This window comes from Lemur catta, chromosome 23 (genome assembly GCF_020740605.2).
Source record: "Lemur catta isolate mLemCat1 chromosome 23, mLemCat1.pri, whole genome shotgun sequence".
Lineage (NCBI taxonomy): Eukaryota > Metazoa > Chordata > Mammalia > Primates > Lemuridae > Lemur > Lemur catta.
In genome coordinates this window covers 13,402,103-13,424,837 of record NC_059150.1, presented here as the reverse complement: position 1 = coordinate 13,424,837, position 22,735 = coordinate 13,402,103, and the positions used below count along the sequence as shown (strand labels likewise).

The following is a 22,735-nucleotide window of genomic DNA, read 5'->3' as shown; positions in this document are numbered from 1 at the left end:
CATTGAAAATGATAGAAATCCAACTATTTCATTTTTGCTTCTTTCTATAATGGAATCCATTCTCTGTTGTAACACATGGGCTTTCACCATGGACTGGGGAACATGATCAGCAACTCTGAATACATAGCCTAACGGCTGGGAAACTGCCCTGACAGTCCAGATTGAAAAATATTGAGGAAGTATTCTGATTGGTCCATCTTGGATCATGTGCCCAACTTCCATGCCAGAGAGGCAGGGTCTGGCTACCAGAAGACAAGCAGAAAGACAGGTACAGCCCATGAGGAAACTAAGAGAAGAAAGAAAGATACAGCCATGCCAAATGTTGATTCTTACAATTCTGAAACTTGGCCCATTTGTTAAATTTACAACTATTAGAATCTTACTGCCAATAAAGCTCAACCTTGTATTTATAAATATATGTATATATCTTTGTGTGTGTGTGTGAGTGAATGCAGTCTATGAATATGTATCCCTGAAAATCAAACTATGCTGTCTACCTGTGTTTTTTCTTTTGAGAATTTCCCTGAAATTTTATCAATTTTCTTAAAATTGAATCTCTATTTTGCTGGTTTATTTTCTCCAGTTTTTGAAAACCTCAAATCTGTCCATGCATGGCTTCCTTTCCAAAATAATAAATCAGTTTTTAGAATGTTCCTCTAATTTTTTTGTAGTAAAAGGAGGACATTCATGTCCTTTGTTTTTTACCGTCAGCTTTAGGACAGCATCCCAGAGCCCTCCTAATACTACATAAGGCATTATACTGCTGGTAATGGTTTTATAGCTAAAGTCTAAATAGCTTAGGGGCCCTATCTCAATTCATTCCTGCATATTCAATGCGTATATTACAAGATATCACCTGCTATTCTCCAGGCACAAAGAGTTGCTGAAGAAACAGTGGTAAACTTCATGGAACCTATAAATCCTTGGTCATACATGGTCTTATCTTTTGTGTCAATTGCCTAGTTTAAACCTTGTGGCTGTATAACACTAATAAAAATAACCAAAGTATAGTAATCAATAGTATCCCAAACATTTTGTAGACTTTTACATTTCATTGTGCTTGAGAATTTTCCGAAGTTATTGATTTTTCTGGCCATACCCATATATATATACATAAAACATAGCATAATATAATATAATTTTTAAAACTAATGAACATCAATAGAGGACTAGTTAAACAAGTTATGGGTAATAACTAATATGTACTGAAAGATTATGTGGGCACTTAACAGAATGAACAGATTTTTATTGATAGGGGAACCTCTTCAAAGTATATTGTAAAGCACTTGTGCAGAAAAATATATTCTGTACTCTGCTACCATTTGTATACTTGGTTGTGTATATGTAGACTACCTCTGGAGGTATGCATATGAATTTCATAATTCCTGAGCTCCTAGATGGGAGCTGGGTAATTGGGAAACAAGGTAATGGGAGATTTAATTGTCATGTCTTTCGTACTTTTTAGGTATTTATTGTACCAGGCATATCTATTAATGCATTATCTATTAAAAATGAAGTACAATTTAAAAATAAAAGTAACTACAAAATGGTGAATCATAAATGTTGAAGAAAACTTGGAAAAATGTAGAGAAAAAATAAAAATTGCCCACAGTTTCACCTACCAGACACAATCACTAATTAGATTTCAGCTTGTGCATTTATAATCTTCTCATTTTTTTGTCATCCCTGCACAGATAGACAAATATAATTGGGATCAGACTGTTTTACAATGTTTTATCACTTTATAATATAGTGAGAATATCACCAAATTACCAAATTATTTTCTAAATCATGCTTTAAAAGGCTGCACTGTGTTTTAAATATTTCATAATATATTTAGACAAATTGTTAAAATATTTCTTTCTAATTTTTCTCTATTGTAAACAACACTGCAATCTCAAAATTCTTTTATGTAACACTTTGTGTATGTGCATTTCTAATTCCTTAAAATTAATTCCCTAAATGTTTTTGTGTATTATATAAAATGATGTACTCTTCTTCCTATTTTGTAAATATTTTTAACAGGCATTGAGGATGCTTACTGTTTGCATGGAAACTATATTGCAATTCTTTTTTTTTTTTGTCACTTACATTTTTTAAAAATTGGTGGTTTTTAAATTAAGACATTTTTTTGCCTACCCTTGTAGTGAAATCTAGAAATATTTCTCATGATAGTGTCTTCCTTAAATAGAAAACTTAGATTTTTCCTCATCCCCAAGAATAGATATTCTTGATGTTTTTCTTAATAATTTGTATTTTCAAAATATTTTCACATATAATAGCTCCTGTGAATCTTTAAATTACTCATTGATGTATAAAGGTTAAAAAAAATTATTCCCATTTTGTAGATGAGGAAATAAGAGATTCTGAAAACTTCATTGAATTTTCCAGAATCATAAAGCTAGCTAATGGCACAGCAAGGACTAGAATTTTGGTACTCCGATAATGTTCTGACTCCCAAATCACATATCTCTACTAGATGTTTAAAGTAAAAGAATAATGAGAAATTCCATTAAATTATGAATAATATTCAGTAATTTCAAAATATTAATACAACATTGATATCTTCATTACATTATCAATGTATTTTTAAAGATAACATGTCAATTAAATTGTCTCTTATTCAAATGTTAGCTTCAGTTTTTAAAATTTAAAGCAAGTCTACTTATTTTAAATAAGAACTGTCTAACATTGTGCACGCGTAAATTGAAGAGATAAATGTAGAAAATATAGATCTACAGAGTGTGGCATTGACAGGAAAGGGGCCATTTCTTCCAAGTCAGGAAAGAAAAGTGATACAATGTAAACTGGAATTTTTATGTCTCTACTGTTGCATGACCCCATATCATTTCTGTTTCAACTAAGTATGGACATGAATGAATAATATATGAATGAATAATATATCCTTTCAATCCACTCACAGAAATGGTATGTGTATTAGTCAGCTAGGGCTTCCATGACAAAATACCGCCAGCTGGCTGGCTTAAATAACAGAAGTTTATTATCTCATAGTTCTAGATGCTAGAACTCTAAGAGCAAGGTGTCTGCAGGTTTGCTTTCTTCTGAGGCTCCCCTCCTTGGCTTGCAGGTGTCTGCCTTCTGTTGGTGTTGTCACTTGGTCTTTCCTTCCTACATACATATCTCTGGTGTCCTTGCGTGTCCAAATTTTCTTCTTATAAGGCTATCTGTCAGATTGGATTAAGGCCCATCCTAATGGCCTTATTTTAAGTTAATTACCTCTTTAAAGGCCCTATCTCCAAATACGGTTACATTCTGAAGTCCTGGAGATTAGGGCTTCAATTTATGAATTTTGGAGGGACACAATTTGGCTCATAACAGTAGGTATACTTTGCAATGACTATATACAATTGATCAGTGAGGGAGTGAAAATTAGGCAGACATTTATATACATGAGCTTTTGGGGGAATAAAGCCTATAGGATATCAGAACAATATTTTCAGGAATGCTGATGTGATTCTTTCATTAATTCACTTATTCATTCATTCATCTTTACTGAATATTATAAGGAGGCTGGGACAATGTAATAGTGTTTGATTAAGGACTGACCTGGTGCATATGGGCATATGCAGTTTACGATTTTCCTGTGTATCCCGCTCCCATATCATTTAGCAGACTCTACTAGAATTATTAACAGATTGACTTAGTTGTCTTTCTCATTAGACCGTGAGTGCCTTGAGGGGAAGGACTATATCTTTCGTCTTTGGTCCTGAAGGCATGGAACTGTATATCTATATAGTAGAAGAACAATAAATATTGTTTTCAGAATGAAGGAAAGAATCTATTTTTTCAATTCATGTGAAAACTAGATATCATGTGGAGAATTTGCCAGAATGCCAGACTAGTAGGGACATTCAGAGACAGAGTAATTTATCTGAGACTGATCTAAGTCTATTAATATCAAAGAAGTGTCTGGTGTGCCAATGCTTGACATACACTGAGTAAATGTTTGCTTCCTATTTCTCTATATTGCATGGCAACACAGACTATTGCACAGCTCATAAGCACACAATTTGTGCAAAACTCTTGAGAGATGCTATCCCATAGCTACAAACATGACACATTTTGATTAAAGTAAAAAATAGATCAACTATTTGAAATATTGAAAGTAGTTATGGGAATAAATTTCATGTAATAACAACCCCAAGATTGGTGCATATTTTAAAAATAAATGCTTGTTTTATTATGAGTGGGGAATTCCAATGACTTGAGCAAGATCAAAACAAAGGCACCCTGCTTGTTTGCCTGAAAATTCCATTTCCATGTTTATTATACTTCTCACTCTCTTCAAACCCACACGAGGAGAAGAATTCGAGTCAAAAAAAAAAAAAATCCAATAGGAGTTTAGGGAACTTTGTCTCATATATCCCAACTTTTAAAGGCTATTTTGCCATTGCCCTATTTTCTCCCCTCTCTGTTGTGGGAGTGTGTACAAGACCAGCAACTCCTAGGAAAAGACTACCAAATATGCAAATATTTGGCTATCTATTTCATGTGGGGAGATTAGAAAGTCACTCTCTGCCACTTGTGTAGCTCTATTATGCAAAAATCAAGAGGATACAGGTCATAAATTCTATTAGGTTCAAACTCTGGGTGTTGAAAAGAATATATAGATAATTATAAGAGATTTCTCCTCAGCTGAATCATTGCTATAAAGTTAAACTTGGTTTTTAACATGTAAATCAAATAAGTGGTTTCCATAAAGGCACATACCTTTAGTGTAAACTGAATTCCAATACACTTTGAGAAGACATTTCTCAAATATAGAATCTATTGGAAACTTCCTCTGAAAAATCATTTTATAAAAATCAAAGTTCGGCTTTCATATTTTTATATTAGGTTGCTTTAATGACAACTGTCTTCCACTCTGTAAGTAAATATATGACTGTAAAAGATGCGTTGTAAATAAAATTAGCTCATAAATACTAACTTTAACCAAACATTGATCATAGCATTTAAGGAGAATAAAAGAGAGTAATTCAGAAAATAAAAATCTTACAAAACTACTACCATGAAAGGTCTAAGAAAAGTTCATCATAATTTCAGTGATAGTGAGGCTATATACCAAATATAAATTTAGAGACAGAAAGATGTTTGCTCTAAGGCAAACTAAATTGGTACATATTAATTTATTTTCTCTCTTTGTTTGATGGGAATAGAAGCATAAGTAAACATCTGGATTTATATTTTATCAATACTCTCATAATTTATTTTTATATGTGATTTACTCTATAATTTGATTTGAAAAGAGCCTGAAAAATTGGGGGGGGGGCTAAAAACAAAATATTAATGCTAGTATTATCTTGAATTTTGTGTCTCTAAGTATTTTGATGTTATTGTCCTCATTGTAATTTGCTATTAATCAGTGAAACTTCAGTTCTTCCCTAAATTAATTCATCTTATAAGTAGTTCAGTTTCCATAATAGGAGATACACTATAATTTGTAATTTTGAAAAAATATTCTTCTCAAATAATCTACCATTTTATATTGTAATGTACTGAAGCAATATAAAGTGACTTAGAATCATTGGTATATAATAAATATCTATGCCAGCGAAAACATGGCATCTCTGAAGTTTGGAAAACATAACCTAGAGCAGTATGTAATTCAAAAGTGCTGTCTAAAAATATCTTGTACACATCTTGCTATTTGCTATATCTCAGCACATAAAACATATTGTAGATGCACATAGTAGTTGCCCAGTAAATATTTGTGGAATGAATAAATAAATAACAAAAAGGCTATTTCTGAATATGTATATTAAGTGGAATACATGTTTCCTTGACAAGAAATGAACTATACATTTTGGATTTAGCTGGAAAAACTTAGCCAGAACTTTCCATAATTACATGACAAACATCTAAAAAGTATATTATTTCTAATATTTATGAGCATTAATTCATGACAGTGACATCTAAATAAAAAGTATCAGCCTCTGCTGTTTTTGGTAATGTTTTAAACTTGTTATCGAAACTTGTATAATGCATTCTCCTTTATAAAATGCTTTTATGTCTATTCGTCTTATATTAACCTCACAACAGTTATTATAGGTATAGAGGTGACAAATTATATACTATTCCTTTTCTTTTCTTTTTTTTTTTTTTTTTTCATTTTAACCAGTGAGGAAACCGAGGCCTAAAACTTCAGTGATTCACTCATGTTTACACAAACGACTCTAAACTGGCACCCAGGTCTTTGCTGATTCTTTATCTTCTCTTTTTTTCTCTTAAACGTTTATTTATTTTTTTATTTCAGTGGATTTAGGGGGTACAAGTGGATTTTTTGTTACATGGATGAATTATTTTGTTTCCCTAAACCATAATGCCATCTAATAGTATTTAATGTTTGTCTGCCTGCTTTTGTAATGGTTTTTAGCTTTCCACCATAGCAACTGTATCAAAGGAAAAAGAAAAGAAATTGATTATATGGATATTAATCAAACTCAGATATGGCTAGTACCACCTCTATCAGTCAAATCCATCATAACAATCTCAGTTTGTATCAGAGTGTCTTATTGTAGTGTTTAAAATTTTAATGACTATGAGTTGGGAATGTGAGGAGGCTTTTGCTTTCCATTTTGTACTCTTTTGACCGTACCAGTTGAATTTTTTACTCTGTGCATACATAAAACACCCCCAAAATTTAAAAATTAGTTTCCTGAAAAAGCTAGGAAAATGCAAATCACCGTACAAATAAGGGCATAATTACTTTTATTGACATTATGTTTTAACAAACAAATACATAAGATGTGTGTATGTCAGGTAATGTTTTAAATGAATTACATCTAAGTGTAATGTTAATGTATGCTTTAGATGTGTTGAGCCAAAGGAGTCCTAGATTTAGATATATTGTCTTTTGTCTACTTTTGTAAAATATGGTTTGTGTGTATGTGTGTGTATTATTGTTTTATTACCCAAATGAGGTTTTGTTATTTTTCTCTCCTCAAGGTCAATGACCTTACTCTATTTTGGTTTTGGTTTAGTTTGGTTTTTTTGTTTTTTCTGAAGAGTTTCTAAGAAGAAAAAGAGAAAAGGTCGTTTGGGGGTTATATAAAAAGAGAAAAGAGACTCAATTCTCTTTTCTTCTTTTATCACTTATAAACTCTACTGATTTTTACTTCCCTTTTCTAAATTCATACTTTAAAGGCACTGTCCATCTAAGAAACATACAGAGTCCCAAAGCACAAGCTTTAATGTAGTGAGCACTCATTGATTAGACCCTGAAGTGTACATAGGTAGATAGATGGCAGATGGATAGATAGATATAGGTATAGATAGATTTATCTCAAAATTTCCTAGATCCCATTAATCTGAATATACAAATAAGTCTCATTAGTTCTAATACTCATATTTCACTGGCTCATTGCCCTCACCTGCTGTAGTTGATCTCTGCCTCCAGTGAACTGATACTCATGCATTTCTGGGGAGTCCATATGGGTTTTCTCACTTGCACTTAGGATCAAGCCTGACACCAGTTGGCCAACTGCCATAGTTACTCCACTGGGCATCTCCATGGTCTCGCTCTGGATAAACACCATCATCTGTAGGTATTGGGAACATTGCTACTCTTCCATTGCTGCTCCACTGGGCACCTGAGTCTCTCCTGTTGCTACGCCAGGTGGAGTAGTTTCCTACCAGGGGCTACCTCACTACTCCTGGACTACTCTACCAGGTAGGGCTGTCCTAGTCAATGCTACACCCCTCTGCCTTTGTGTGTGTATTGCTGATGTTCTGTGTCCTCCTGGAACCAAAGCTGTGTTAATTGAGACTTTATTAAAAGTGGTTGTAGAGGAATGGCTTTATTCCTTGCGTTACTCTTTCTGAGTACAGTCCTAAAGGAATACTGAGTGCATTTCAGTATCTTAAAGAGTTTAACAAAATAGGTCTTTTTTTGTTCTTACTCTAAACAGAAATCTGAATAAGCAAGTGCAAGGCTCTTCTTAGAATGATCTCTCTTTTCTGAGAATCAGGGTATCGTGCCTGGTTCCTTCCTCTCTCAAGCTGCATTCTTCAAAATGTTTTCCAAAGCTCATCGACACAAATGGGTTTCTGCTGGGTCATTTCACAAGTTGTCCCGCAATACCCAGATACATCTCCATCAATAGTACAGCCAGATTCGTTCCCTCCTTCCACAACTGCCCCATCCCTCCAGTGCCAACAATGCTGCTCTCCACTTCTCATGCAAGTATGCTTTTGGTAGACTGGGCACCTGCCTTAGTCCATTTAGTGTTGCTATAAAGGAATACCTGAGGCTGGGTAATTTCTAAAGAAAAGAGGTTTATTTGGCTCACAGTTCTGCAGGCTGCACAAGAAGCATGGCACCAGGATCTGCTGCTGATGACAGCTTCAGGCTACTTCCACCATGGGGAAAGGAGAAGAGGAGCTGGTGTGTGTAGATCACATGGTGAGAGAGGAAAAAGAAGACTTTACCAAGTTTTTTAAAATGCAGCTGTTGCATATGATGCATTGTATTTTAGCAAGTAGGTATCCAGCATAGTTTTAATAGGATATTTATTTACAGCCTAACATTACAATTTAAGTTGTGGGAATCCACTGTGCTCATTGTATGCACCTTCTTCTTATATCCACAGATAACAGGAACAACTTGCTCAACATATCATTCCAAATTAAATCGCAAGGGCATTTTATGATGAATTAAACAGGTGATACTCTCCCAGTCTCTGTAACTATTAGAGCAAATACCCAAGAAGTGAAAATTTTTATTACAATATTTTGATTCCCAAAGTATTTTTTTTTTAGAAAAATAAACTTACAGTAGAAAGTTTAACCTTAGAAAGCATCTAACACAGACTTCTCTTATGCAGATGAAGAAACTAAGATCCAATGAGAGCAAGTATTTTTTCCAAGTTCATGCAAACAGCTAATGGCAGAGCCAACACTAAACGCAGGTTTCCTAAATCCCCACCTCATTATTAGCATCCATTGCATTCATCAGTACAAAGTTGTCAGTCTGGCATCCAATGGTCTTCTAAACTGGCCACTGTGTTTCTAGTGTTACTTCCTTCTTTTTTTTCCGAATATTACGGGGGTACAAATGTTTAGGTTACATATATTTCCTTTGCCCTGCCCGAGTCAGAGCTTCAAGCCTGTCCATCCCCCAGACAGTGCACACCACAACTACTAGGTGAGAATATACCCATCCTCTTCCCCTCAACTTCTTTTACTTCTATCAATCACATGTCCTATGCCTCGGCTATTTTGCCAGCTCTTCCCATCCAGGATGTCTTCTCCCTCTGTATCCACTGCTTTAAAACCTAAACAACTTTCTATTTAAATGCTATCTCCTTTTTGAAGTCCTTTATGGTCCAGATAAAATTCTAGGAAAATATTGTCATTTTGGTTGTGTAAATATTTAAATTGTTTATATTAGCGAAACAAAACCATTACTGAAGTGATGAAACAAGTGACAAACTAGGACAAAATGTTTTATAGAATGCTTATTTAATAAATATTTATTGATGGCCTGCTAAGTCATAGGCACTGTGCTAGGTGCTGTATCCAAAGAATATTGAGTTATTAACAATTAGAAAAAGAAACACTCCATTAGATATGGGCCAATTAGATAAATAAGTACTTCACAAAGGAAAAAAATATATAGATGTAGTCACAGAAATATAATAATAAGATGGTACTTAACATTTATCAAATTTGTCAATATTTTTTGAAATTAGAGTTGTAGGTATTGATTAGAAGATTGGGAAAAGAGCTCTTTCACATAATGCTGGTGTGAATGAAAATTGGAAATTTACGTCAAAACATGGCCCATTTTTGTTCTAGATGTTCTCCATTTCTCCTGTAAATGTAGTCTCTACTCTTCTCTGCCTGGTCATGAGCCTTTGCCTCTGGGTACTCTTTGGGTTCTACCAATGTGAGCCACAGTAAAGGGAGCAGCACACAAGAGGGAGTGAGGTCAGAGTGCTTGTTCTCCCAGTGCTGTGCCCACCCACAAGGCTTCAGATGGGCAGTGGTGTGATCCTCCTGCCCACGGTGCAGCTCTCTCCCAGCTTGATGCGGATCTCAGCCTCAGGCAGCAATGGCTCAGTCTGTTTTGTGTCACCCAGTGTGTTATCATTCTTGAATGTTCCCCTCAACCCTGCCCCAAATCCTGTAAATAGTCCCTTCCATGTTTCTCTCCAATAATTCCATTTGAGTGCACCATCCATTCCCTTGTCAGGACCCCAAATACGATCCCCCTTTGACTGTGAAATTCCACTTCTAAGAGTTTATGTTTAAGAAATAATGAAGAATGTACCTACTAATACAGTACATCTATATTAAGTGTTAGAATAGTAGTCAAACTGATGCTATCGAAGGAAAAAGAAAATAATTCCAACTGGAAGAATTTGAAGAGACTTCTTATAGGAGACGACATTTGATTTGCATCTTAAGGGTGGCGTGAAAGGTCACCAAAAAAAAAAAAAAAAGTGTACATCTTGCCACCCAAAAAAGATATCTGGGCTTTTGAGGGCAGAGACTCATTTCTTTCATATGTCATATAGTGCCCATTATAGGATTATGCTGAAATAAGTACTAAATTAATGTTTAAGCATTGATTATGAGTCTCCCCTGAAAACCATTATCAGATAATACTTTCTAAGCTGAGAGTGTACTTAAGGTGTCTAGCACATAGTAGGTGGTAGTCAATGTTACAGCCATTATTATTACTGAAGTAACAACATCTTACCTTCACTGTTACATTTTATGGGGAAACTGATTCATAAATTTGCTCTTTTCCTGCCATAGGTAGCCAGACACGTGTTATTCTTATTATGTCTTATTATTAACTTCTGTTGTTGAACAATTTGTCACATGAGTGTTTCTTTGTAAAATATTAACTCTCTGTTAAAGAATGTGATAGCAGCAAATATCTACCTAAATCTGAAAGAAAAACCTTCAGTTTTGCAAGAAAGATTTAGCCCAATTATGTGAGTAAGTTTGCTCAGATAATAATTCTGGAATGCTACCTCCATCCTCTCCCCTTTGGTTTGTGAGTTGAAAGCATTGATCAAAATTGAAAATTGGCTACTGGTTCCGTAATTCTGTACCTCTGCTTGTCCAAGGAGAGTAGGGCAGTGGGTGGGTATCAGTGATGGTGTATCTGTGGAGGGGGAGGGAGATGAGAGAGAAGAAAAGAGATGCAGAAAGGGAGACAGAAAGAAAGAGAAAGAGAGAAAAGAAGGGGGGAGGGGATTGCTCTAGGTTTCTATTATAAAAGTAACCAAGAAAACAACCTTGGGCTTACTGTACTATAATTTATTGCAAATAGGGTGTTAGAAATATGCAGGAAGCCAGACTGGAAGACAGCTGGCTAAGAATGCTGTCAGCCTAAGGAGTTTTTCATGGAAGCCTTTTGTTCCAACCAGCCAAAGAAGAAAAGAGGGAAATGAAGGAGCATCATCCTTCATTATCACAACTGACAGTAATCATTCTTTTCCCCCCCAAAAACTAGTGACTGACAACGCCCAGCAGGCTGGGCTCCCCCACCACATGCCACCTACTGCAATCATGACGGAAGGACCAGATCCTTCTTTCCTTATCGCTGGTTTTCATATTTGCAGAGCTTTTATGGTTCAACCATCAGCAGTGTCCCAAGTATTAGGAGTCACAAAGGGATGTCTATGAGAAGATGCATCCTTGTTCTCAAAGAGCTTCCAACACCATGTATACTGATGACTGGTGTAAGGAGGCTTGCAAGGGAAATTTATTCAAAGGGCAACTCAGGACAGTAGAAAGCATGCACATGTTGAGGAGAATCAGGAGATGTGTTGTGAGTAATATAAATATTGAATGGGGTTTTGATGACAGGGTGGGATATGAGTTTCTCTGATAAGGTGTAAAACATTATAAACACAAATAGAATAATCTGTTGAGTTTAGTAATGTAGTTTGGTTGTAGTTTTATATATGAGTCCTTATCGTAGCAAAGTGATTCTAGCTCTGCAAATTGGTTTGAAAGCACCGGAGTGCATCTTGTTGATGGTTAATTACTCACCTAGGCAAAGAAAAGGCTTCTAGGAGGAACAAAAAAGCAAGGATGTTCAGATTAAATAAAGCCTCTGTTTTTATTAATTATAAGGTCAGAATCTGATTTTTCTGGAATCAAAAGGCTGAGCAAGCAATTGTAGAGCAAGGGCTACACAGTGGCAGAGATGAATGCAACCTGACATTACACGTGCATTCTGGCATAGCTCATCACTTTGCAGGCATCGGTGGAAAACACACCACCTCTTAGGTCTACTGCCTAAGATGTGTTCTCGCTGAACTGTAACCCAGCAGTGGTTCTCAAGTTGGAATACCAAATGGCGGAAGAAGATGCAGCCAGTGGCTACCTATATTGTTTCAAAAATTTTAAACATTTAAGTAATAATTTGTAGGAAGGATGCAAAAAAAAGTAGTAAGGAAAATCAGGAAAAGCGGTACTTTTCATTTATGAAATATTAGGAAATTTTCAGCGAAAGAACCAGACAGCACTCATTAGGTCATAAAGAAGCAAAGAAACTGCCTTTTAATTTTCTAATGGGAGAAACAAAGAAGAAGATACAAATTCCTCAGTTTACACCAGGAGTTAAAAGAAAATCATTGCCTAATTATTGGTTCATTTTGTAAATTGAGATCAATGAAATTCTTCGAACAACAGCGTGAAATCAATCGTAAAATAGCATATAATTCATGGCCAGTAGTGTAAATTATAGTTTGCTTGACAGTAATCAGTGAGGTTTCCACGCGCTGGGATGCATTTCCTTGTAACACGTCTGAGGATAATGCCTGTGGATCCATTTCTAATGCATATTAGAGTGATCTGTTTTTCCCTGTCCACAACTCCCTGTGTTTGATCTTATGCAAATGATGCAATGAAGCAAATGGAAGACAAGATGATGTTGCTAAGGGGCTCTGACAAACAGTGGCCTTACGTTTTCAGGGTTCTCCCACCCTCCATTTACCCAACTCAGATTTGTGTATATACCTGCAACTGTGTGAATCCATTGATCCATTACCTTGCCCTGGAAGGGCCTCATCACATCTGTAGAGACATATCACCAAATCAGTTGCAGTTAAGACAGGAGACAGTCGTCATTATATCCTTCTTTGCTTTAAATTTGAAATTGGTGGCTTTGTTTATGGCTTCGCTCTCAAAGAACACCTTAGCTCTTCTCTGTAATCCTCTTTTCATTTCTTTTTATTATCATTATTTTTTAATTCCCATTTTGTCACTCCTGTTTCACATAGCTACTCCTTTCCCCTTGATGCTTCCTCTTTTCTTCTCCAATTTTCTTTTCCTTTTTCCTCGCCATCTCTTCCCATTTTACCAAGAACTTTCCAATCAAGCCACCCGTGCAACTTTCTCTACCATGTTTCAAATTAGGTTCTATGCTCCTCTGTTTTTTCATGACTCATTAGTCAAAGGACACTAGTAATACTTCATCTTCATATAGAAATCCATTGAGAATAATCCAACTCGGGGTGGACGGTCCAGGCATTAAAAATGACCCGGAAGTCAAAAAGCTATTTAATCGGACTGGTTTTCTATTGACTATTGGTTTTATAGTTTTCAGATTTTAGAATCAAAAGAAAATTCTTGATTCCTATTATAGTGGCAACACAGGAATGAGATTTTCCAAACCAGAAAGATGGCCTAACAAATTATTTTCTTTGTGAACTAACTTATCTGAAAAAAAAGGGAAAAATTAATTCTGCATATGTACTAAAAATCTTGGCTGTATTGTTATCATGAACAGATGAGGTGCCAGTTGAACATGTAGCATTTATAAATCTCAGTCTTCAAGACATATACCTGTATCTCTAACTCTGTATACAGTTATGTCCTTTTTTTCTACAATGCCACTTAATACCTGACTTCACTCCCATATAACTTAGGGAGTGATAAATGAATCTCAGTCAGTTTTGAGGTCCTCTCCTCTCACATTAGATCTGAACTCTGAGTCTTCTCTGCTCCCTCAATGACTCTGTTTAGAAGTCTTGTTTTGTTTTTTCTGCCTCCTGACGACTCACATTTTCTTTTATAGGTAATATCTATTTTGTAGCTAAATTCTGAAAGTATAATTTAATTGAGGGAAATTTAGATAAGAATTAGATGAGGGAAAGACACAGGGTCAGGAGCAGGGAAGGGCAGAAGGAAAAAAAAAAACAGGTTAATATGACAGCCATACTGATCTTAGTTCCCAATGCACAAATCCTGAGTATTGCAGGAGTTTAGAGGAGGGAACTAGACCTGAGGGCTCCACTTTCAGACCTTACTCAGTTCCTTAAGATAATTGGCCAAAGTGTAAAAGGAGAAGAAATAAAAAGAAGATCAATGCAATGAAGGGACAAACAAGAAAATGAGACAATTATTGCTGAGCAGTTCCAAGAGCCCAGTTCAATTGGAAAACCCAAAATTATAGTAGACTCATTCAGTATGTTTAGTGATGTCTTTCAGAAACACCTTAGAGATGTGAGAAGGATTAGAGACATAAGAAGATGATAAAGTTTATCCAGAGCTGGGAATTGGGATAGTAACATAGAAGAGGAAGAGGATTGGGGAGGTGAAGAACCCTCGGAAACCTAGGGAGTATGGCTTTGTAATGGGTGTCAAAGATGATCACAAGAAAAATGGAACTGTTGCAAATGCTCTGGATGGAAATAAGAAGGCACCAAGAGACTAGACCCCGCATGGGGGCAGAGGAGTGACTGCATCCATGTGCTAAGTGGAAGAGCTGGGAAGTAATCAGTTTTGGTCACAGAGGGCAGATGGTAGATTTAGAATCTTGGAAATAGTTCCAAAGATGATCAAGTAGTGGGTGTGTGTAACTATTCTGGATATTGAATAAATGAAGTAGAGGTGAAGGGCATTGCATTTGAGGAAGTTAAAGTGAAGCCAAATTCAGAGATGAGTCATTATTGAGGATGTTAGAGTTGCCAAAAAAGGGATTATGATTGAAAAGAAAACTGAGCCAATGCTGAAGTCATTGAGGAGAGGAGAAGTGTGACCGCAGGTGTAACAGGGCATGCGTTAAATAGGTTTGGGGCACATATTCTTTTAAACAATGAATTGATAATCTATGGCTGTTTTTTCTCCATCTATCATATACAGGTATATCATAGAAAATTTGAAAAATATATGAAGCAAACACTAAATCATTTATATGATCTACTCTAAGAAAAACACTATTAACATTTGGGTATACCTCTATCTTCTGGGTTTTTTTTTTTTATTGAAGCATTGGTACTTGAAAATTATGTTTCAGTGTTCAGACAGGTACAGCTGAGCCTTTGTCTTGTATTTCATGGTAAATCTCCTTTAACTTACAAATATACATACCTCCATTGGTCTTCCAATTATATTCATTAGATTTTTGTGGGTTTTAAAACATTCTTAGACATTACTGTATTTCTGAGAAAAAAATTGGAAATCTAGGTATAGGGCATAGAGGTCTCCCTCTGGTCTTTTTTCAACAAATAAAACTATGCTAATGGATAATCACACCAGTCCTACAGAAATCATGGTCAAGATGATAGATAACATCTCTCTGTTCTTAAGGAGTTTACATTCTTTTGGGAGGGACATAAAGTCAAGAAATAAATGACAAGGCAATTTCTGCCTTGTTTTAGTAATTATGATAAGGAAACAAACAAATTGATATGACAGAACCTGGGGCAGATAATGGCCATGTTGTTCCATTATCAGTGAGGGACACTCAGAGGAGGATGAGCCTGAAGGATGAAAAAAAAAGTCAGCCAAGTACAAAGGAGAAACAGATTTCATTTCAAAGGAATAGCACCTGCAAAGGCCTGAAAGTGTGAGCTTATAGTGTTAGAGGAATAGAATAATGTGTAGTGTATGAAAAAAAAAAATAGGAGGAATAGGCAGGTGGTGTTAAGTCAAACAGGATCTCATTGACCATTATCAGATTTCATTCTAAGAGCAATAGAAGGCCACTGCAGGGTGTTACTCTGGAGAATCAAAAGATCATTCTTGATTGATGATCTTGCTTCTTTCTTCACTGAGAAAATTGAAGCATTTAGAAGATAACTCCCACACTCTGCCACTGTCTACCCACCTGCTGGCATGGTACCCACATGGTCTGCATTCCCTCCTGTTACCATGGATTGTCTCTCTACAGAGGGACTCTCTTCTCTCTAAGTCCAGCTCCTCCACTTTTGAACTAGATTCCACTCTTTACCATATTCAAGTGCAAAGCTCTAGCAATTTTTCCCTCTCTTTCATCCACTACCAATTTTTCCTTCGTTGTTGGATCATTCTCATCAGCATACAATATAATTTTCCTCTCATTTAGATTATTTTTAAAAAATCTTCTCTTGACTCTACTTCTATCTGTTGCTTCATTTCTCTGCTTTCCTCTATACAACAAACTTCTTGAAAAAGTTGTTGGTGTTCACTGTTTGTAATTACTTTTCTCCCATTCCATCATAAATCCTCTCAAGTCAGGGTTTGGTGCCCACTAGTTCATTAAAACTCAATGGCACAATTACCAGTGGCTGCCATATTGCTCAACGCAGGGTCAATTTTTAGTCCTTATTGTACTCAACCTATAACCCTTACAATTTTGCTTCATTTGCCTTTCAGGATACCATAATCTCATTGTTTTCCTCACACCTCACTGGTCCCTCTTTTTCGGTCTCCGTGGTTGATCTCTGCTTCACTCACTGTCATCTTAATGTTGGTATTCCAGGAATTTTGTTCTCATGCCTTTTCTCTTTTCAGTCTATGCTCACTCCATCTGTGTTCTTATCCACTTGAAATACCATCTATGTGATGATGACTTCCCAAATTATATCTCAAGCCAGGAATTCCACACTTGTATTCAAATTGCCTGGTTGACAATCTCCACTTGATTGTCTAACACACCAAATTTGCCATGTCTAAAATATGAATTCTTTATCTTCCTTTCCATGATATCCCTCAGCCAAATAAATGGTTACTCCATCCTTCCCTTTGCTCAGGCCAAAAACCTGGAAGTCAACTCTGGCTCTTTCTCATACTCTGCCTATAATGCCCTGGAAACCCCAGTTAGCTCTGCCTTTAAAACATATCCAGAATCCAACCATTTCATTCTTGATTACTACAAGCATCCAGTTGCTTGATATTACAGCAGCCTCTTTAATGGCATTTATTCTTATGCTCTTGCTTGTGACAGTCTATACTCCACCTAGCAGCTAGGGTGATAGTCATACACTTCATGTCTGATTGTACAACAGCTCTGTTCAGAATCCTCAGTGGCTTCCTAAGCAGACTCTCACAGATTAGAAACCAAAATTCCTGCAAAGACCTACAAAGCCCCATGTGATGTGGTCCCTCATTAAATCTCTGATTTCATCTCTAGCTTCTTTCTGCCCATTTGCTCTGCTCCAGCCACACTGGCCTCCTTGCTATTCCTCAAGCACGCCAGACATGTTCTTCCTTCCAAGCCTCTGCCCTGCCTGTTTCCTTTCCTGGAATTGTCCTCACCCGGAATCCCCACAACTTTTTTTCTCACCTCCTCTGGTCTTTGCTCAAAATGTCACCTTCCCATTAAGGCCTCCACTAACTCTTACCTATTAAAATTACTCCAGCACTCCTGATTCTTCCTACTCTGTTCTGTGTTTTCTGCAGCACTTTTCACATTATATAGCATTGACATCTTTAAACACTGTTACACATTCAGTTTAAAACCAGGCTGTCTTCTAAAATGCAACACCTTTTTCTCCCAATCATTTCACAGCACCTTAAATAGTCTAGGAGTAAACTCCAGCTATGAATGGGGGACTTGACAAGATTTGGTATTTTCCATTTCAATCCTGGCTCTCCAGCCACACCAGCCCTCTTAAGTAAGATGACCCTTCTAAGTCTGCTCGCTTCCTCAGTCTGACCTTCCCCAGTCACGACCATCACAGAAATACATGCTTCCCAATCCACGGAGCAATCCAGGCCCAGACAACAACACCTGGGCTAATTGCTTCGGAAAGCTACTCTCAACTGAGGCAGATATTCTGGGTGAATTCAGGAGTTAGGTGATCAAGTTCACCTTTGAAGCATGGAGCTTGTGGTGTGGAGGAGAATGAGGCATTTTATGATAAGGAGATGCTAGGATATGCTGATACTCTGATGATGCATTCTGACCCCACCAGCTGGAAATACGTAAGTCCCAGGTATGCAAGTCTATACCATGGAAACATACACAAGCAAGCAGCAGGCCTTTTTGGAATGGGGTGACTTCTTCACCACCTATAAATTGGGTAGCCAAATCCCTGCCCCAACAACCTTAAAGAAAAACTTCCCACAGCAAAGAGTTCACTGGCCAAAGAATTTTGTAGCATCCAATCTCGGTTGCAGCTGACCAAGACAATCTGATGTGGCTATGAGATATTTCAAAGTCATGAGGAATTGGCCACAGGGAATATAATTTCTGGCTGGGGAAGGTTCTCTCAGAAAAGCAGATGCATTCTCACATTCCAAGGCTTCTGCCTTTCTCCAATTGCACTGACTTACCCATTAGGACTTCCTCTAGGTTCTGTGACCTCCTTGGTTTTGCTCTTGCAACTAGACTTAGAGTCAAATCTCAGCTTCTCCTTCCCAGGGAATAGAAAAAATTCAGACAAATGGGAAAGATGACAGAGAGAAAGATCATCAGAGGGAGAACATGACGAAAACAAGAGAATGACAGATATAACGAGCTAGCATATAAATGCATAATTTTGGCCAAGATTGGCCCTGCTGGTGTGAGTTGTTCTTTGCATTAAGTTTTCCCACAGTAAATAATAGTCTACTACTCTCTTTGTTGCATCTGAGACCACTGAGCTCACGATTTTTTTTAACTTCATAAGTTTCATAGACTGTTGGTCCAAATGAAGGCTCCTTGGTTTTTATCTCACTCATGTACACGTGGTACAGCTGTTATTGTCATCTCTCAGTAGTCTCCGGCAATGCCACACTGCTTTACCACCAGCTTCCCGTGTCTTTGCAACGTATCTTCTAACCACATTCGTTGGCGGTGACCCATCTCAGCTTGGCACCATTGGATCCCTGTAGGATAGAGGTTTAAAGCAAATGAGGTTTAATCAAAAGCATTAAGAGTCTCTTGAGGCCAACGTTTTGTTCTAAGTTAGCTATATTTATGATAAAATTATTATTTTTTTGCCTTTCTTCTGCTGGTGACCTACATGTTTAACCAATTGATTATACTTTGCATGAAAATCAAAGTGTTCTTTTCCTAGTTTACTTTTGTTATCAGTGCGATGCAAAATCTATTTGCCTGAATCAGGTTGCATTTCATTAATCTTTTAAACATGAAATTGTAATGGTTCAAGGTTAATGATGGATTTAAGAATATGTGTTACTTAAATTGTGACTAACTTAAAGACATTCCAGAAAATAGTGATTATTTCTAGTAGTGTGAAGGTATGAAAGATATGTAAATCTTGGTAAACTTGACCGAACTTTGGTTAGAGTACTGAGGACCTTTATAAATGAAATGTTTAGGGTTTTTCTGAAATAGTAAATCACATATTAGTTTATTCTAATGCAAAGGAATATGGCATCCATTAGAAAGACAGACAAATATAAAGTATTAGGGAAGTTCAGGGAAGGGAGAGATTATTTCTGGTTAGGGTACCATCCCACTCTTGCAGTGATCTTTCATACCTCGCTCAGCTGTATCTAGATCACCTCATTCATTAGTTCTTTAGTCTTTTATTCAAACACATATTCAAAACCTACAACATGCCAGGCATTGTGCTAGATACCAAGGATAGGAACTAAATATAGCACCATTCCTTCTCTCAAGGTGTTTAGTCTGGTGCATCAGAGAGTCATGTAAACAAGTAATTATGATGCAGTGTTGTAGTTGTAAGTGTTAAGCTAAAGGTATGTACAAAACACTGTGAGAGACAAATGTGAGGATAATAGCTCCACCTTATTCTGGGGTGACAGCAGGGATTGTTAGGGACATCTTAAGAAAGAGACAGGTATTTGCACTGAACTTGGACAAGTTGAAGGTCAAATCATAGTTATGCAGGTGGACAGGAGAAGAAAGGAATCTGGCAAACAGAATTACAAGCTCAAAGTCATTGTTACAAGCTATATATTTGCATTTCAAAAGCAACTCCTGTTGTCTTCAAATATGCTTTAAAATAATTTAAATATCTCATTTATTTTTAAACAGAGCCATTGAACTAAGACTAAACTCAGAAAATGATTTACCTGGTCATAGACATTCAAGAAAACGGTCAAATTGTTAAAATGGAAAAGTCAAACCAAAAGTTTGATGGAGACTTGTCTATGTAAACATCATCACAGTATATTTAAGAAATAAAATGCCCAATATTTTATTGCTGCTGATTTTATAACCATTGATTCTTATTTTAAGCTCCACTTTAACAGCTCTCAGAGGTAGGAATATAAAGGGGGAGTGATATCTCCTGAACAAAAATGTATAACGGTAAATAAATTGTTGTTTTTCCCCGCCTCCTAGATTTAGCGGTATTTAAGCCCCACCAGTTTTTAGTCGGTGCCTGCACACACGTGGGATGTACAAACAGCTCTCGGGTCATACTCTACACAGCACAGCTGCCACCAGAACACGTGGATTCCCCGATCCTGACTGTCCTGGATTCTAGAACTGTATCCGTACAGTAAGTAGACACACCATTTCTGTCACACACTGGAGAATCCCAGTGCGTTCAATCAGGGGAAGAGCTTGTGACATAAAATTAATTTTATTGTGATTAAATGCATAGAAGTGATTAGTTCAGTGGTTCTGGGAACCTTTGATTATCACTTGCCAACTTAATTTCCATTTTGTCTTTATGCAATCAGGCTGAGCGACGTAGGTACACAGATTCTATGCAAACTTTAATAAAGGAAAAACTGACCATTTACTTGACTGCTTTGGACTTTTTGTATGTGGAGTATAATTGTAATGATTTGGAATCAGAGTGTGTCTATATATATATATTTTTTTCTTTTTGAATATAAACCAGAACTCTCTTATTCCATTATTCCCCGCAGTTGAAGTCAGAAAGAAACTTTCACGCACAAGCATGTTCAGATTGTTTCTGATATTAGTGGTTCTTGTCCATTTCCTAATACATGAGGTGTAAGGTGTACTGTGGCACTGAGCTAAAATCTAATAGACCTCTCATATCAACAGTTAATACTTGTTCACACTTCTCTTTCTTGGTCTCAGTTTTGTCATCTGTAAAAGAAGAGTTTAGACTGAATAAATCATGGCATCCATTCAAGCTGAAAATATTATGATTCATATTCCATTGTTCCATGTCTAAATTCTCCTACTGGCTTTCAGTGTGCCCTTAAGCTCAGCCACATTACTTACTCCAAAAGACTTCCCACTACTCTTAAGTATTTCTCAATCTAGCAATTTCCTTTCTAGTCCATAACTCGTCCTTCTCATTCCCAGGGATACATTGCAACCCTCATCTGGAATGCCCTCTTTTCTTCCTTCTACCTGTCCAAATCCAATCCATCTATTAAGTATAGAATCTTATGGATCTCCATAATATGTCACCTCCTTCAAGAAGTCTGCCTGATTGCTTCAGCCCTTCCAATCCTTACCTCTCATTTTATAATTACATATTAACTCTATGTTAGATTTCTGGATTTTTCAGGACAATTATGTTATCCTCTCTCTCTCTCCCACATCTCATAAGTTTTCAGATGTTCTACCTCTTCCAGTTTTTGTTGTATGGCTTAAATTCAAAATCAAGAACTCACTCGTACATAGAGGGTAGAGACTATGTCATACTTTATGCTGGTCAGAATAGGCATTTAATAACTACTTAGATATTTTCTTTTCCTTTTTGAGATGGAGTCTCACTCAGTCACCTGGGCTAGAGTGCAGTGGAGTCAGCCTAGCTCACGGCAATCTCAAACTCCTGGGCTCAAGAGATCCTCCTGGGATCTGGGTGTGCACTACCATGCCCGGCTATAGATGTTTTTTTTTTTTTTTAAAGAATCGCTTTTGAGATTTGTGTTTTTGGTTTTTTTTTTTTTTTTTTACAATGGCACAAATCCAAGTTCATGAACTTCCTTTGAAAATCCTTCACACTTTATTTCTGACTTGAGTAAATGATGATAATAATGCTGTATTTTCCCATTCCCAGGTGGAAACAACCAAGGGAAGTAAATGGAGTTCTGGAACGCTATATATTATATATTGCAAATCACACACATGACTTTACAGTGTGGAATGTCATCTATAACAGTACGGAACTTTTCCAGGATCACATACTACAGGACCTTCTCCCAGGAAATAAATATCTCATCAAGCTGGGAGTAAGTTTACCTTATTTCTCTCACTTTCTCCACCCTTCCATTTCTTCTTTCCTTCCCTTTGTCCCATATTTTCTCCCTCCCTCACTTAAAAAAAGCAAAAACCTCAAAACCTCACATATTGATATTTACACTAAAAACTCACTTGACATTCTAAATATGAATCACGTTGATCTAATACCTACCTATTTATTTTATATTGTGCAAAATGATAGAATAACATTCCGAGTTGGTAGATTTTCCCAAATTTAACTTGGGATTATCAGAAATTATTTTATTTTATTATTTGTAGAACATCGTAATTGTTAAGAGCTTTTTCTAAAATGCTTGGATTAATAAGGTTATTTCCCTGTGGAGCTTGTATTCATTTGAAAATCAATCCACAGTATGAAAATTGAGATCTTATATTTTT

General features: G+C 36.5%; 1 protein-coding gene across 1 annotated transcript in view; it reads left to right on the top strand.

Annotated features, from left to right (window-relative positions):
• USH2A (usherin) overlaps nucleotides 1-22,735 on the top strand; it is a 605,447-nt gene that overhangs the window by 275,931 nt on the left and 306,781 nt on the right. The window contains exons 32-33 of the mRNA XM_045536030.1: nucleotides 20,507-20,666; nucleotides 22,155-22,326. Of these exons, the coding sequence (XP_045391986.1) occupies nucleotides 20,507-20,666; nucleotides 22,155-22,326 (332 nt within the window). The remainder of the gene's footprint in view (nucleotides 1-20,506; nucleotides 20,667-22,154; nucleotides 22,327-22,735) is intronic.